This window comes from Prionailurus viverrinus, chromosome A2 (assembly GCF_022837055.1).
Source record: "Prionailurus viverrinus isolate Anna chromosome A2, UM_Priviv_1.0, whole genome shotgun sequence".
NCBI lineage: Eukaryota > Metazoa > Chordata > Mammalia > Carnivora > Felidae > Prionailurus > Prionailurus viverrinus.
Window position 1 is genome coordinate 99,614,450 of NC_062562.1, and position 17,990 is coordinate 99,632,439.

The following is a 17,990-nucleotide window of genomic DNA, read 5'->3' on the forward strand; positions in this document are numbered from 1 at the left end:
AAAAGAGACATCAGGCTGGCTCAGGGTCTCTCACCAGTTGAACTTTCCCCTAATGAGATGACATTTCTGAGCCACCAAAGGGCAGCTCTTAGCTAGGGAGGCCATCCTGATGGACCCTTAGTGCCATCCGATAGCTCTTTTATTTTTGCTCCAAGTCAAGCAGAAATCTGGAGAAAGGGCTCTTCCTAGAAACAGAAAGGCAGCAGAATTCCCATCTAGCCCAGTCCCTTAGTCCCACCCCCAGAAGACTTTCTGGTCAAACTGTGATAGAGCTGCCTGATGGGCTTCTCAGAAACTTCCAAACTTAGATATTGCCATAGCTAACATTTTTTGCTACTTATTGACTCTTTTACTTTTTTTTAGAGTTGTTTCGGGCTTACAAAAAAATGGAGAGGTTCAGATTTCCCTTATACCCTCGCCACCCCCCCCCCCCACCCCGCCACATGCATAGCCTCCCCATTATCAACTCCCCCTACCAGAGCGCTACATTTATAATTGATGAATCCACACTGACACATAATCATCCAAAGCCCATAGTTTACCTTAGGGTTCATTCTTGGTACATTCTGTATGTTTGGAAAAATGTATAATGACACAGATCCATCATGAAAGTATCACACAGAGTATTTTCACTGCCTTAAAAATCCTCTGTGCTCTGCCTATTCATTTCTCCCCTTCTCCTCCACCCCTAGCAACAATTGATCTTTTTACTGTCTCCACAGTTTTGGTCTTTTCCAGAATGTTCTATTCTGGATTCTATGTTGGAATCACATAGTATGTAGCCTTTCCAAATTGGCTTCTTTCACTTAGTAATATACACTTAAGGTTCTTCCAAGTTTTTTCATGGCTCAGTAACTAATTTCTATTTACATTCAATAATATTCCTTTGTCTGGATGTACCACAGTTTATTTATCCCTTCACCTACTGAAGGACATCTTGGTTTCTTCCAAGTGTTGGCAGCTATGAATAAAGCTGCTATAAGCATCTTTGTGCAGGTTTTTGTTGAAAATATGTTTTCAACTTCTTTGGGTAAATACCAAGGAGTGCAATTGCTGGATCTTACAGTAAGTTCAGTTTTGTAAGAAATCTCCAAACTATGTTCTGAAGCGGCTGCACCATTTTGCATTACTACCAGCAATAAATAAGAATTCCTCTTGCTCCACAGCATTTGATATTGTCAGTGTTCCAGATTTCAGCTATTCTAATAGATGGGTAGTGGAATCTCATTGTTAGTCTCTTTTGTTTTTAAAGCCACTCTTTTGTATGACTCCTTCATGATTCTGACATGATAATTTCACATGTTAACCATTCAATAAAATCTTTTCTACTAACATAAGTAATAATACATAAACTCTATCAAATGCCCCAAGTGTTTTATATTCATCCTGTTCCTAAGGTTCTGTATAAAGATAGGGGTTGGAACGAAGCCAAATAAACAGAAGTTGAAGTTTTTTAAAGGTTGGTTCCCTTACCAAGTTATCATGGAAAACATTTCTTAGGAAACATCCTAGATATTTACATATGTAGGCGTGTTACTGCTATTCTCTAAAGTCCATCAATTCCTTCACACTCTGATTCCTATAGTTACTGCTCCTTCAATGACTATTTCTATCTACATTAATAGCAACTCAGTATATCAAATAACTGCCTTATGTTCACTGCTGTCTCAAGACCTTCTAGTCAAGCATTTATTCATTCAGTAAGTATTTTAAAGCCTCTCCCATATATCAGACACAATGCTAGGGGCAGGTATAATAGTTTGATGTAGGTCCTGTCCTCAGCATTTATAGATGTCTTATTTCAGGCAACATTTACCGATGATCCCCAGGATGCAATTAGCTGACAGCACAAGGCTAATAAAGGAAGAGCTCCTTAAGTGGCAAAGCCAGACCATAAATGACAAACATAACAGGTCCTACATAATACCTCATACAGTCTCTAAGCCTTGGCATCAACACAGTGGAAGGAGAGGGATAAAGCATATGCACAAATTAAGACAATTTACAATATCAGAATTGAATTATGGCCAGTTTCTTTTGCTTTGTTTTCTACCTTAGCTTTAATATGGCTATTTTTTTCATAATTAAAAGGCACAATATATGTTGATATATAGAAAATGTTTATGATATGATCTTGACTAAAATATGTGTTTGGTACAATTTTAAGTTTGTAAATATATGGAAATGAATGAAAAGTAATGTAGATAATGTAAAGCTTATGAAAACAAAAATAATTTAGTTCACTTCAATCTTGTTAAAAGTCATCTGTTAAAATAGAAATTGCCATTGATGAATAAAGGAGGGAGGGAGGAAGGAAAGAAACTTACAATATGGGCATACATTTTGGGGTATGCCAAAAAACCTCCCAGAGAACATTCCAAACAATAACAATGACAAAAATCTGAAAACGAGCTAACTAACCATTAGATTTTCATTAAACTATAAGTGAACTATAAAGATGCAAGCAATGGGGCACCTGGATGGCTCAGTCAGTTAAGTGTCTGAATCCTAATTTCAGCTCAGGTCATGATCTCACAGTTCATGAGTTTGAACACCACATTGGGCTCTACACTGACAGTGTGTAGCCTGCTTCAGATTCTCTCTCTCCCCCTCCCCTGCTCAAGCTCTCTCTCTCAAAATAAATAAACTAAAAATAAACAAATAAATATGCAAGTATTAAAAAAATAATAACCTTATTTCCACAGCCTCAATATAAATCATAATAAATCCTGGTTACTTGACATGTCACACAGGAGCAACCTCACAGAAATTGAACTTAATGACTGAGACTTACATCATTCTGTATTTATAAGTAGGAGATGTGCAAAGACCCATCACACATAAAAAGTCTGCCTTAAGAAAACTACATTGTGAGACCACATCTTCACATAAAACCCTGAGAAGAGAAAGATCACAGAAGAAGGACTTAAATCCACTTCAGGCAATCTGACTCATAAGCTGATTATCAGAGCTATGTGTTCATTCCATGAGGAATTTTTCTCCTTGGTCTGATATGATTTGGTCTAAAACCTCAAGGGATTTCAAACTCAGTCATAAAGAATATGCCTTTGGGTATACTTTATGACAAAAGTACATACACTATTATTCAAAGGATCCATACAGAATTCAAGCTAAAACCAAAATAAAAGTACAAGAAGTGTTTGAATGCATTTAAAGATGGTTGAAACAAATGATTTTGTTTAGCAAAGTTATTAATATTTGAGTGGGGTCATGACTCAAGGCTGATCTAGAGCCTGACACATGAAGCTGATGCTTGCCAATCAAATTCCCCCTCTAATAATTAAATGAAAAACAAAACGAAACAAAATTGAGCTACTTGCACTAATTAGCTGGGGCTGAGGATGAAAAGAAGCTGAAAGTCATTTGTTAGGGAGAGAGGCAAGATGGCCAGCAAGGACATGAAGAGAATTCTTGAAGAAGTCAACACCATCAGGAACAAAATAAAACACAATAAACAAAATAAACAGCTATGCAGAAAAGGGAAAAAAAGGGGAGGGGCACCTAGGTGACTTGGTTGGTTGGGTGTCCAACTCTTGGTTTCGGCTCAAGTCATGATCCCAGGATCGTGGGATCAAGTCCTGTGTTGGGCTTTGTGCTGAGCCTGGAGCCTGCTTGGGATTCTTTCTCTCTCTCTCTCTCTCTCTCTCTCTCTCTCTCTCTCTCTCTCCCTCCCTCCCTCCCTCCCTCCCTCCACTCCTCACCCCTCTCCTTGACTCACATGCTCTCTCTCTAAAAATAAAAAAAAGTTATGTGGAACATTGATGATGACAAATGCTGGCAAGGAGGTGGAGCAACAGGAACTCTCATTTGTTGCTGGTGGAAATGCAAAATAGTACAGCCGTATGGAAGACAGTTTGGAGAATTTCTTACAAAACGAAACATACTTTTTCGTTTGTTTATAAAACTAAACATACTCTTAATGTAAGATCCTACAACTGTACTCCATATGTACTCAAAGGAGTTGAAAACTTACATTTTCAACAAAAACCTGCACCAGGATGTTTATTGCAGTTTTATTTATAACTGTTGAGACTTGGAAGAAACTAAGATGTTCTTCAGTAGGAGAATTAATAAACTGCTGGTACATCTGGCAAAGGAATATTACTGAGTATAAACAGAAATGAGCAATCAAGCCATGAAAGACATGGATAAACCTCAAATGCATATCACTAGTAAAGAAGATAATCTGGAAAGGCTACATATTACATGATTCCAACTACAGGACATTCTGGAAAAGGGAAAACTATGAAGACAGTAAAAAAGATCAATGGCTGCTAGGGGTGGAAGCAAAGGGGAGAGATAGGCAGAGCACAGAGGATTTTTAGGGCAGGAAAAATACTCTGTGTGATTATTAACATGATACATGTATTTCATTATATATTTGTCCAAGCCCATTGAACATATAATACCACAAATGAACCCTAAGGTAAAGTATGGATTTTGAATGGTAATGATGCGTCAATGTAGGTTCATCAATTGTAACAAACATACCACTCTGGTGAGGGATGTTGATAGTGGTGACTTTATGCATGTGTAGGGGTAGGAGGTATTTGGGAAATCTCTATATTTTTCTCCCAATTCTGTGAACATAAAGCTGCTTTGAAAAAAACAGTCTTTAAAGAAATGTGCAGAGAGATGCAAAGTCACTGTGAGAAAAACCAAGATGGCCAACAGGAGAAAATGCAGGAAGCAGCCAGTTCCCAGGGCTGCCTCAATTCTCAAGAGCCTTTAATGTCATGTACACCCTCAAGGTAAACCTTCACTCAGCTATTGCTACTTTAATGAGTTTCTGCCCCTGCAATCAAGAGCAATCTGGAGCAGGAATGGGTTCTAGAATCAGCAACAGATCCTCGGAGAAGGCGTGGGATTAACTATAAAATCGTATCAAGTAGGGGACAATGAGGATGTTCTCGTCCTACAATACTGCCTATTGAACCCTCCAAAGATAGTTTAAAGATTCTTTACCGTTACTCCCATTGAAAGATAGAATCTGATTTCTCTTCTTGAACCTTGGTGTAAGTGGTTTGTTTGACAAAGAGAAGAGAGCAGAAGTGACATTCAAAATCAGATGGTCCTAAGAAGTCTTGCAGCTTCTGCCCAGGATTCTTAGCATGCCTACTTTGGGGAAGCACTTGCTTAGAATCAAGCCGTCAAGGTTTGAAAAGCCAAAGCTACCCAGAGAAGCCACACTCGGTGCTCTGGACAACAGCCTCGCTGGCATCAGTACCAGCCACAAGTGGGGGTGATCTTGGACATCCATCCCAGTCAAGCCTTCAGATGACTGCAGCCCCAGCTGCTATCTGCAGCTATATCACATGGAGATCACAAATGAGAAGCACCCAGCTGAACCCAGTCAACCCACAGAAATGTGCGACAATAAAAGAAGTTTCAGGATGACCTGTTATATAGCAATAGATAACTAGAGCGCCTGTCCTCCTCATGAACACTAATATGATTCCCACTAGGAAGGAGGCAAGAAGTGAGGGCAGTAAGGCACACAGGGAGCATGTGTGCTGGCAGTGGGGAGGGTTATCATTTTAAACCTACTTAGTGTCCGGCAGCAGTTTAAATGGTGAGACTGAAGAAAGGACTTTAGGGAAGAAACTCCAAGTTACAAAAAATTGGTTAAATAAATACACTGTTCCAATCATAGCTGTATAAAATCATGTAAATCCACACATCTGTAACAGGCATACTCACTGTATGCCACATGACAACATTTGAATAGAATATCCCCATTTACAATATATTCTTTTCTTGCGAGCAAAGCATAGGAGTTGCGCTAGTGGGAAAAATGCAACAGCATCAACCTAAGAATCATGAGTTGCTCCTGTAGCACGGAGCCAGAATGAAGCCTCCAAAAGCAAATATTTATGCGGCTCAAGTTTACACTTATAAAAAGTATAAAGACATGCATGGAAATGAAAATCACCAATTTCGGGATAGGGTTATCTCTTGGGAGATGGAAGAGGGAAAACCTATTGTGTCAGATATGGGAGGGCCTCCAGTTGCATGTGTTAAATTTGATGTCTTACGTTAAGTGGTAGGCACATCGGTGTCTTGTATCGGTTTTTTTTTTTAATTTTTTTTAATGTTTATTTATTTTTGAGAGAGAGAGAGACAGAGCATGAGCGGGGGAGGAGCAGAGAGAGAGGGAGACACAGATTCCGAAACAGACTCCAGGCTCCGAGCTGTCAGCACAGAGCCCGACGCGGGGCTCGAACTCACAAACTGTGAGCTCATGACCTGAGCCGAAGCAGGACGCTCAACTGACTGAGCCACCCAGGCGCCCCTCTTTTTGTTTTTTAAACAGTGAGGATTAACTGCGGCTGAATGTCATGTAAAAAAGATGGATGATAAAACTTGCCTCAAAAAATGGTCTCTGATACACTGCTATACAGGCATAGAAATATGCATACAGGAATCACCGGTAACAATGGGAATACAGGCAACAACGTCAGGGTCATATTGCAGGAGACTGCAATTAAGATTGCTCTTCATGCCATGTTTCATCAGTGGTCATAATCTCACCGATCCCTTTCAAAACCAGTGATGTGAGCACATCAATTCTTTCTGTCACTTGAAATGAATATAAACTTCCATAAGCATTAGATATATTACACACACACACATACATACCAATCAGCATCTGTGTGTTTATGTGTATGGATCTCAACAGGAAGAGACTACTGTGGACCCATCGTCAAAGCACCATTGTTCGAAAAGCATGTTTACTTGTCTCCTTAAAAATTATTACAGAATGCTATTATTTTCTATTGGTATGCAAGTAATTTTTACTGACTATGAGCTTTAAAAGAGAGAGGTTCATCCTTTGACTTTTTTTTTTTCCTGGTGAATATTATTTCATTTCTTTTTATTTCAATGGGGATTTATTTTCCTGCCAAATAAGTTAATCATCATTTTTATATTGTCCTTGAAAACAGTAATGGCACCACTTGCATTTCCTTATCTGAAGACTTGTTAAGATCGAAGGATCAAGAATTGAAGATCCCAGACCTCTCAGGATTTCAATCCTCTTATTTCACTGGATACAGAGAAGACAGTCAACACACAATTATTATGTTAAGGACAGATGCTTCCAGACCAGATGGCATTACCTGTGTTATTTCTAAGCAGCAACACAGTAATAACAACGTGGTGAGAGATAGTATGTTTTTAAAGTCACTGGGAATCTACTTGGAAATGGGTAGTGACAGACCCCTTTCCCTTTGCCATATTTACTGTGAGCCCCACCATCACTGACAGTGACCCCCAATCATGTCCCCCTACAGGGGCTGAGCTCCTGACCCGAGAAGGGGAAAAATGGAAAGAAACAGAAGGTATATACTTGTGCAGGGATGCCTGAGGATCTGGGTCTCTGTCAAAACTCTTACAACTACCAGCCTGTAGAAAACCAAGGTATGGAGAAAACACAAACCACAAAGAACTTTTCAGACTCAGAGTTTGCAAACCCCAGGCTCAGCATTTCGTTTAGTCTTGAACTGTGCTGAACATATCACTACTGTTAAGTGTGAATCTACAGAAATGCTCAGAAAACTGAAATCAAATTTTAACTGAAATGTAATCTCAGTGCAAACAATGACATTAAAAATTGAGCCAGATTTAACCCTTTTATCCACATCAATGACACCGAAGATTTATCTCTTCAGTTAGAGATTCTACTATTTCAAAAATAAATTAATAAAGGGTATTAATTTTATTCCCTTTTCTTCCAAAAACCTCCTCCCAATTTACTATCATTGTGGTTGTTTTTCTGAAACAATATAATAAAACAGACTATTAGCTTTGCTAAGTGCTAAGAAGGTAACGAGACAAAGGCCTCCTGACGGATTTTCCCTGTTTTTGCAGAAAACAGACAATGAAACAGAAAAGGCTTTCTTCAAAGAAATGAGCAGCTTCAGTTACAAGTGAAAAGTCAGCCATGTGTACTAATTCTCAGTAATAACGAAGCAAGGGGAGCTCCCCGGGGACTCAGAAGTCATTGCCTGGCATGCTCGGGTGAACTAAGAAGGGGGACTGGCCACGTGACCCAAGCTTTCAAAGCCCTTTGTATTCCCAGGTGGAGAGACGAGGCTTTGGAGCTCACAGGACTTTCTAAGGTGTGTGTCTGGCTCCAAGGATGGGAAAATGCTGTCGCAGCTGGCAAGGGAAGGTGCAGCTGCTTTAAAAACACACTGAAGATGGGATCATCCGTCCCACTGTTCAGAGATCTGAAGGGTCTGGATTGTTTGCTACCTACAGGATTGCTTACTCGAAAAATAAACTCTCTCATCTTAAAGCAGCGTTGGTGGCGGGAGCAACACGGGAGACTTGAAACATCGAGGACCCCGCTGTCTACCAGCCTTTGAGATGAAGGACGGCAGACCTCCTTTCACAGATAGTTTAAGTAGCTGCAAAGCCCAAGTGGCTCCAGTTTTAAGCCCGTGTTTAGATCAAGTTTGAAGAAGGGCTACGCCTCTTTACAATGACGAGGCATCCACTTCTGATGCCAATCTGTGCTTTGGGTTTAAAATGGGCGACCACAGACAAGAGAACAAGACCACCTACGGCAGACAGGACGCGCCACAACCCATCTCCCCGGCACCCAGGCCCGGGTGCAGGCAAAATGTTTTCATTAAAAAGAAAATAAACCTCCAGATCATTGCCAAAATCTCGAGCAGTTTCACATAATTAATTTCACATTTTAAATTCTTACAGAGATCTACAATCATGTCTTTTCAAGCAGGTTTAAAACCTGACTTCTTCAGAAAAGCAAACCCGTGTGACTTACAGAAACACCCTGTTAGCTCAAGTCCCGTGCGCCAGCCTGGAGGCCAGGCCAGACAGACTGTGGCCATGCCACTTTGCAATGAGAAAATCTAGTTACTCAAATGAACACTATGGTTGTTTCAAATGAAGACTGCTTACCAGGAAGAGTAGCTATTATACCTTCTAATAATATTCTTTTTGATTATTATTGTGTGCTCTTTTTATTTAAGACATTAAAGCCTCCCTTTTTCCATCCTGAATGCTCCTAAAGTTACAGGACAAGGGGATCCTACTTGGCCGTCTATGACAGGTCAGTGATCAAACAGAAAGAAAGTCAGGCACTAGCCAAATTCCACCTAATTCTTAAGAACTACCAGGACTAGGACTTCTTAGTTCCTGCTGCATTCAAGGAACCCCCATTCAATGTGAGGACAATAAGCCCTTTCCAAACAAAGGTTCAATATTCTCAGGTGTTTGCCCTTTAGATGCCATTGCCATCTAAACGCAATGATTTTCAAGAAAAGATTATTTCGTGAGTACCACTCCCTGCAGAGAACAAGCTAATTAAAAAAAGTAAGTGACCTCATCTTTCTCACAAGAAACATAGGTTTAGATGGAAAATATACCGATATTGTATTGCCCTAGTGATCAAAGTCTGTTTACTTAACCAACCTTATCTTTAAATAGTGCCAGTCTTTGTAGAAGAGTTTAATTTACTTAAAGTATTTGCATTCACATGAACAAACCTGTACATGAGATAAAACAAGACATCATGTTTTGCAGAGCTTAAGAACAAGATGCAGGTTGTTCATTCATATAAAGAAATACTCATTCCAAGCAGTTTTGACAATGCGGAACACAGTCAGCCAGTTTTTTCCCAGTGTCCTTTTTCCAGAAGCACAGAGAAGCTTGAGGAGTCGCTGGTATTGTAAGGTAAAGCAAAGCACAGAGCTATGGCTGCTGACTCCAAACGACAAATTTAAGTGCCTGACCCAGCAGAGGGTGCCATGAGGAAAGAACGTGCTAGAAATTAACTTCAGAAAAAGGTTAGCAAAGGTTTTTTTCAAAGGCCAAACACTTCTGCCACAAATGACCTCTACTGCAGAACCAACCAAAAGCAATGATGGATTTAACAGGCATGACTTAACAGGCAATAAGATCAGGAACGTTTACCCTTCCATCTCAGGAATGGTTGTCCGTGAAGGCTAGGCTCTGCCCTTGCACAGGATCTGTGGTTGAACAGAAGCCTTAGTCCACGTTAGGTTACCATGGTGGGGATATACATGTGCAATAATCTTTTCAAACACAGAGTTCTGTAAAAGGTACTTACACAGCCTCCAGCAAGGATTTCTGCTGCAAGTGGGACCGAACCATCTTTGTGCATAAATTTATCCCTCACAAAATCATTCACCTTAAAGAAAAATATTTATGGAAGATGATGAAAAACATAAAGAAAGGCATTAAACACACATAAATATACAACTGTAAGTATGTTCTTTTTCTAAGTATACTGAAGTAATCATAAACTGAGTAAATTAAGAATCGTAAGAGTTTGAGAAGTACCCTCAACTACATATGTAGTTTGTCTTCTGTCTGTCTATCTATCTGTGTATCTTCCAGATGTTTCAGGGAGAAAGAAACTGAAGGAGAGATGGCCAGGGGTACCTGGCTGGCTCAGTCGGTGGAGCACGTGACTCCTGATCTCAGGGTTGTGAGTTCCACCCCCACATTGGGGTGGAAATTACTCTTTAAGTAAGATATTATTTAAAAATAAAATGTTAAGAAAAGAAAAGAAAAAAGGGAAGGGAAGGAGAAGGAGAAGGAGAAGGAGAAGGAGAAGGAGAAGGAGAAGGAAAAGGGAAAGAGATGACTTATAAGCCTAAAATGTAAATATGTCTGGCAACCACAAGAGCATAAGAGAGACATAGTGACATGAGGGACAAAATAAAAACATATGATTTAGAAGTTAAAAACTATTTCACAGAGTTTGATTAAAAATCACTTTCAAGTCTTCTAACAAAATTGAATCTAAAACAAAACTCATTACTGAGACAAAGTTGAATAAGCAGAATTTTCAGCTTGATAGAAATTCAGTATCTAGGGATTCTCAACATCAGTAACATTAATTAATTAAGTACCATCTACTCAAATTGGTATGTACTACAAGCAATTTTAAAAATCAATCATGGTTTTGGAAGCTACAAGCTAGAGAAGATTAGGTGTCCCAAGGTCACGCAGTAACACGGTAAAAAAATCTCAGGCACCATGGCTACAGAGCCCAGTCTAAAAGTAGAGTTGAACTTCCTGGGGCTTTATGACCTTCGTGATAGAAAGGCAGGATCCACCCATTCCACAAACTTCCTGAAAATCGCCCGTCTGTTACACGAGAGCCTAGCAGTGGATAAAGGATCAACTTCAACTAGAACTCAGACTCCTGAACATGTGGTGCAGCAGATGCTCAGAGAATATACCCAAAACATGAATTCTATAAACAGCACATGTAATTGAACTTCAGAGTCAGAAAAATCTGGTTTTGAATTCTAATCTTCCCAGTGATGAATTGTGTGAACACAGGTAAACACTTAAACCCCGTGGACCACACTTTCCTTATCTAACCTCTGGGTCACACTTTGCTTGAGATTAAACACTAGCAGATCATACGTGTTGTGTCTCATACGGTCGGTCTCAAGGCAAACTTAGCGGCAAGTGCTGCCCCCTCTGCCGCTGTGGCAGTGGCGGTAGTGGTGGTAGCAGCCGCCGTAAGTTTTGTTCAAATACAACATCACATGTGTGGATGTTCGGTGTTCAGTGGAGGACAGCGGGAAGCTGGGTGTCACGAGGGCCTCGGTTGAGATTAGCCAGCGCCTCTGAGGAAACACAAACCCACTATTTCCCATGAGAGTATCTGCTGGACTCCTGTGTGTATGCAAACTCCCTTCCTAAGAAGCATCAACTCAAAAGACTTACTGTAAGTTTTATGGCCTTCTCTGGGGCAACTCCCAATAACTGTGGCAACAGACCTAAAAGACAACAAAAAGTAGAAGTATGTTAAATAAATTACTGTTAACTAAACAAATCAACAGCTCTAAAGAGGGGATCACCATCTAAAAACTGGGGCAATCTTTGCGGCGATTTTCTGCTATTCCTTTTAACGAGAATACTCAGAATGGTATGTGTAAGTACTAATGTGTCTCAGAGCCACATCAGGCCCAAGCAAATTCCCTCTCATATTCTGGGTCGTTTGCACGTTGGGTAAGTCAACAGTATTAGTGATATAGGAAATCTCATTATTCCGTAAGTTTGTTCTTTTCCCTTCTGCCTCTGAAGTAAGTGAAATAAGTGCACTGTAGTGAATAGATTATTTTTTCTAACACTCTTCTCATCCCTCCTACCCCCAAAGGCCCACAGTTTAGCCATTCATTCACTTAGCAACAAGCACAAGACAAACAAGGTTCTTGCTCGGACCAGCCTCAGACAGAAGCAAGGGAGAGGCTTTTCCGAAGATGTGACAACTAGGGAAAAATACATTTCTGGAAGGGGAACAGATAAGGCAAAGAAAGCAGAGTAGGAACAAGCCTGGTGTGCTCAAAAATGAGGGTGAACCTTGGTGAGCTGCCTCGCACAAAGCAGGAGTGAGGCGTGACACAGGTCAGGGCCAGATGCTACCGCCACATGGTAGGCCAGGGTCCTGAGTTTGATAATATTCTAAGTTCAATGAAAAGTAATTACAAGCTTCAATCAGGAGAGTGATATGCTAATTCATATTTTTAAAAAGACCAATTCTTGCTGCTGGGTGGAAAAAAGACAGGACATACTAATGGGTGTGGGTGCATGCACGCACGTGTGTGTGTGCGCGTGCGTGTGTGGGTCAGGAGAGGAGACAGCAAAAGAAAAAGTGGGTTTGACATGAATACCTGGGTAGAGATGAAGGGGTGAGAAGTGAAGAGTTCAGTTTTAAACATGTAGGCTGAGTGGGAATTACGAATCAGAGCACAAGGGAGAGGTTATGGCCGCTTCCAGGAAAGGAACTTAGAGCAGGAGCGGACCTATATAGGTAAACTAAAAAATATTATTATTTTCATTTGTTCTTTCTGAGAAAATAAAATCAAAGGCATATGCCTTTTCTTGGAAACACGCAGCAAGCTATCCCTGAGGATCAGAATACATTGTTCCCGGTGTCATACTGCTGTCCTCGAGAGGGGCTTCATGATGCTAGCCTTTGTTTATCAAGGACAATTTTCTAATTCATCGACATAAAAGGGTTCACTTGCAAAGTCTTCTGAGAGACCAGACTGGCACACACTATTCTTCCTAAGCCCACGGACAAAAGTTGCTACTAGCATGAGGGCTGTGTGTATCCAGCCTGCAGACATGTTTTATTGAGTAGCGCAGGGTTTCAAAGATAATTTGAGCTTGTTGTAAAGACAGAGCGATCAATCGATTGATCCATCCATCCATCTGACAGCCCTGGACCTCTTTCCGACATCATGGTAATCTGCTCCAGCTGGGAAAGGCTCTACACTTTAGGGTCTGAGCATCAGTTCACCAAGGGCCCCCCCCCCCCAATGCCAACATGGCAATGAGGACAACTGACAGTTGTCATTCATCATTTTCTTGCTCTGCTGATATCATTACAAGAAAGAGGTGTTTTTCTGTGCTTCTGGTGCTAGAAAAAGTACATATGAAACAGCTTTATCATTTACAAAAAATGTGAGAAAGCTCATTTCATTGTGGAACTGAGTGATGAGGATGATGCTAATGAGAATGTTGTTTAAAAGGAACTAACTTGAAAACAGCTCACAAATTGTTCATTGTGTGTCAGGCACTTTACTAACTCATTTAATCCTCATATGAGTTTGCAAGGTCTTCTCTAGGCAGCCACTCTTTGAGCCTGCTGCACCCCAGGACCACAGCTGATTGGACGAGGGTAAGACACCTAAGATAGATGCAGCCACTGAGTTCAGCAACCTGGGCCCTGTGATCTGGTACCATAAGTGGAGCCAGCCAACTATCTATAGAAGCCAAAGTACGGAAAGAGCCTAAATGTCCATCAACTGATGAACAGATAAAAAAGATGTGGTTTATACATACATTGGAGTATCACTCAGCAATCAAAAAGAATGAAATCTTACCATTTGCAACAACATGGAAGAAACTAGAGGGTATTATGCTAAGAAAAATAAATCAGTCAGAGAAAGACAAATACCATATGATTTCACTCATGTGAAATTTAAGAAACACAACAGGTGAACACAGGGGGAAGGGAAGGAAAGGAAAAATAAGATAAAAACAGAGAGGGAGACAAACCTTAACAGACTCTTAAATAACAGACTCTTAAATACAATGAGGATTGCTTGAGGGGAATTGGGTGGGGGCATGGGCTGACTGGGTGATGGGCATTAAGGAGGGTACTTGTTGGGATGAGCACTGGGTGTTATGTGTAAGTGTTGAATCATTAAATTCTATTCCTGGTGGGGGCGGGGAGAGAAGTAGAGCTAGCCAGTTAGGAATCTTCCCCCAGGAGCATAACCGAGTCCTCAGAGGTGAAGAGCCAGTTAGCACAGAGGCACAAACTGAGAAGACGCCCTGTGGAGTGGGGAATGTGGCCAACTGAAGCCCTGGAGGTGCTAATGCCACAGTGAAGCATTAAGAAAATAAGGACAAGAAAAGGAAGTGAGATGGCAGAGAGGAGACAATGGGAAGCAAATGCCAGAGAGAGAACACAGCCCACGAAAGGTGCGCAGATGAGAGGAGGAGCCTGGACCACCTTCTTTCTGGTCCCTCCGAGGCCAGCTTCTAGGGACATTCCCGCCCTGGGATCACTGCGAGAGCTCTGCCTTCCTTCTCTCTCAAGTAAACCCTTACCCAAGCTCTGCTCTCGCTAGTTTGAATAGGGCTTTGCTCTTTATAATCTAAATAACCCAGAGCAGCACAGAAAACATGAACTATCGGGCAAAGCAAGTGCTCTTATTCAAAGGAGGCCGTGTTCTCTCCTTCTAAACTACATTCGCTTGTGAATCTTTTACTTATACCCTATGAGGTAATATGATGTCTCTAATAGGAGAAGAGAGGCTTTGTTATTATGTTATGAAAGTACAATGTTAATTTCTACAGGTAGAATATCAGGATGAGCTGCTGTAACTACATCTTAGCATTTACGATTCCCATGTCACTCTGTATTCAGGTCAGGGACCAAAATGTTTAGTTAAATATTTACTTTCTAGATGTATTTTTCTCATCATTAAATTGTAGACCAAAACCATGGATGAGTTGAAAGCACTGTGATTTAAATGATGATCTCTTGTCTCTAGAACTACCCTGTGACAGTCTTTTAAAATGACTAATAAAAAACAGCCCACAGAGCCGAATGACTACGGTGTTAGGTACAATCACTTCAGCCAGCATTTTCAGCTACTGAGATTTGTCTTTCTCACTACAAATTTAGTAATGCACCGTGAACAGCAAAAATCAAAACCAAACAAAAGAGAAAAAAACCTGTATTTAAGACTAAATATAGGGCAGCAAATATTTATTTGTTCAGCAAACATTTACCAAGTGCCTTTTGCATGCCTGGGACTGGAAGGAACTGGGACGGACATAGTAAATCTGTGCTGCCCCCAGGAGAGATTCTCAGTTTAAAAGAAAAGGGAACCCTAGGTGTCTTGGTGTGCCCAAAAGGAGATAAACCACCTTAAAAAAGAGCGGTGAGTGCCACAGCCCAGAGGTATCAAAAGAACTATGTGAACGTGTTGGAGAACACCAGTTTCTTAGAGGAGGGAGGATGGCGTCAAAGAGGAGGAGGTCCCTGGCCTAGATCTTTAAGGATGTGGGTAGCATGCAGGGCAATGTGGCCAGGCAGAGGGAATTGTGAGTGAAAGGCCCCCAAATCTCAAGTTCGTGGCACATTCAGGGTTGGGACAAGATCAGTGAAGGCTGGTCAGAAATAGCAGCGGTAGGGACGATGACAACGGCCGGTATTGGGGGGCACTTACTACATGCCACACACTGCTCTATGGGCTTTTTGTGAATCAACATTTAATCCACTCGAGTCAAAAGAGTAACTCAGTGCAAAGTTATGTTTATCCCATCAACAGACACTGAAGCTGACTGCAAGGAGCCTGCCCAAGGTCGCTCATCTGTTAGATGGGGGAACAGGTTGAACCCAGGCGGTCTGATTGTAGGGGGTTACCCTACCTGGTGCCCTGTACCACAACTTCTCTCCCATGTCACGTGAAGAAGAGTGCACCAAATTCTGTAGATACCTGGGATGGCTTTTAAAGTAGAGAGTAAAGTTTAAAAAGTAAAAAGTTCTAGAGGCAGGTGAAAGACAGATGATCAAGGCAGAGAGCTAAGACTCGGAGAGTAATTAAGAGGTTAAAGTAATATTATTAGAAGCCCTGAGTTTCACCAAATGAATACCTTCAACTCAGTAAGAATAAAACCAAAGTACAGATCCATGCCTAAGACTTGGGCCAGATGTTGGTACATGGGGAGTCCTGGGTAAGTACCATTCGTGTGGCAACTGGCCTGGCTAAATGCGAAAACAAAGGTGGCTGTGGACGGCAATCTGACGGCAATCTGAGTGGCACTACAGATGTGGGCCTTGACACCAATGCCCTTTGCAAGTGGTCATGATCCGTGGGACAATGGCAAGTCACAGAGTTGGGAATTTCAATAACCCTCTTGGTTCCTTGGCTTGGGGGGGGGGGGGGAGCAAGGGGGCAGGGGAACATGGCTCAGTAACGCCCAAAACAGCCAGTCTTGCTACAGCACTTCAGTACGATCACACTGAAGTTGAAAGTACATATATGTATGACATCTGGGTAACTCAGCAGAAAAATTAGGCTTCTAATATAAGATGTTTCTGTTGGAGTCTGGAAACTCATTTTAACCATCAGAAACAGAGAATGGATGTGTGTGTTGTTTCTAACTTGTCAAAACAGCAGTCTATTTTCCAAGTGCCTCAAATGAAATTTATTAGTGTGGTTAGTTTTCTAATCTTCTCATTTTAGTTCAGCTCCATCAGCACATATGGCAATGCTTCTTTGGCAAACTTTACCAGAAGGCTGCTAATGCGAGAAAAGATTTACAGGGTACAATATTAATATAGTATTTTGTCTTCAAATTTCATGGGGTTGAGATATAAATCACACTATCCCTTTTGCAACCCAATGGGAACTGAGCTGAAGATGTGGGAACGAAGCTCACATCAGGAACCTCCAACTCCAGCTTCATCTGGCACCCAAAAAGGGGTTCCTGGGAGCAGTATGCTGGATCAGAGGGCTACTGTGCTATTCTTTACTTAAAAATCTTTCAGAAATATAGAGTCTCAGAGTTGGAAGGAACTAGGAAAGAAACTCATTAATAATGCTCCTAATTGAAGCTATTTATTTCCAATGGCTTGGCAGCAAAATGAATGGCTTGGATCCTGGGCTTTGGAGATTGAGAGACCTGGGCTTGACTCCCAGGTCTGTACCTTTTTCATGCTGAGTGATCTTGGGGATGTTATTCTTTGAACTCTAGATTCCTCACTGGTAAAACCAAGGATGCTAATGATGACTCACTGGTTTATTACAATAATTATATGAGTAAATGTATACAAAGAGCTAGATGCTACTCGCAACCTTCTTAATGTATCCAAAAAGGTCATGTTTCTATCATCAACCTGTCCAAGGCATATCCTTGATTCTCTTCCTTACAAGAGGCAATTCGGCCTGAGTCATATTCACAGTCCAGAATTAAGTAAGGAGTATAATGCTGTCCTCATAGCATTATGCCTATCCTTAGAAGATCTGTGCCCAAGATGTGAGGGCGCATCTGGTCTGACAGAGTCTGCTTACTCTGTGCAAAGATAAGGAAGTAGCACAGAAATAACATATCTTTACGTTTTTAAGTTAAAATAAAATGTTTCCGTTAAAAAGTTAAACACTGCTCGGGGTGCCTGGGTGGCTCAATCGGTTGAGCGTCTGACTTCGGCTCAGGTCACAATCTCGTGGTTCGTGAGTTCAAGCCCCGTGTCAAGCCCTGTGACAAGCCCCATGTCAGGCTCCATGCTGACAGCTCAGAGCCTGGAGCCTGCTTTGGGTTCTGCGTCTCCCTCTCTCTGCCCCTCCCCCACTCACACTCTGTCTCTCTGTCTCAAAAATACACATTAAAAAATTAAAAAAAAAAAAAAGTTAAATAGTGCCCAACCTCTGAAG

The 17,990-nt window shown here is 41.2% G+C and overlaps 1 protein-coding gene across 4 annotated transcripts in view; it reads right to left on the reverse strand.

The window, feature by feature from the left end:
• SLC25A13 (solute carrier family 25 member 13) overlaps positions 1-17,990 on the reverse strand; it is a 184,283-nt gene that overhangs the window by 42,466 nt on the left and 123,827 nt on the right. For all 4 annotated transcript variants that reach the window (XM_047844735.1, XM_047844745.1, XM_047844756.1 and 1 more), the window contains 2 exons: positions 11,758-11,810; positions 10,121-10,201 (listed from right to left, as the gene is read on the reverse strand). In XM_047844735.1, coding sequence (XP_047700691.1) covers positions 10,121-10,201; positions 11,758-11,810 — 134 coding nt within the window. The remainder of the gene's footprint in view (positions 1-10,120; positions 10,202-11,757; positions 11,811-17,990) is intronic.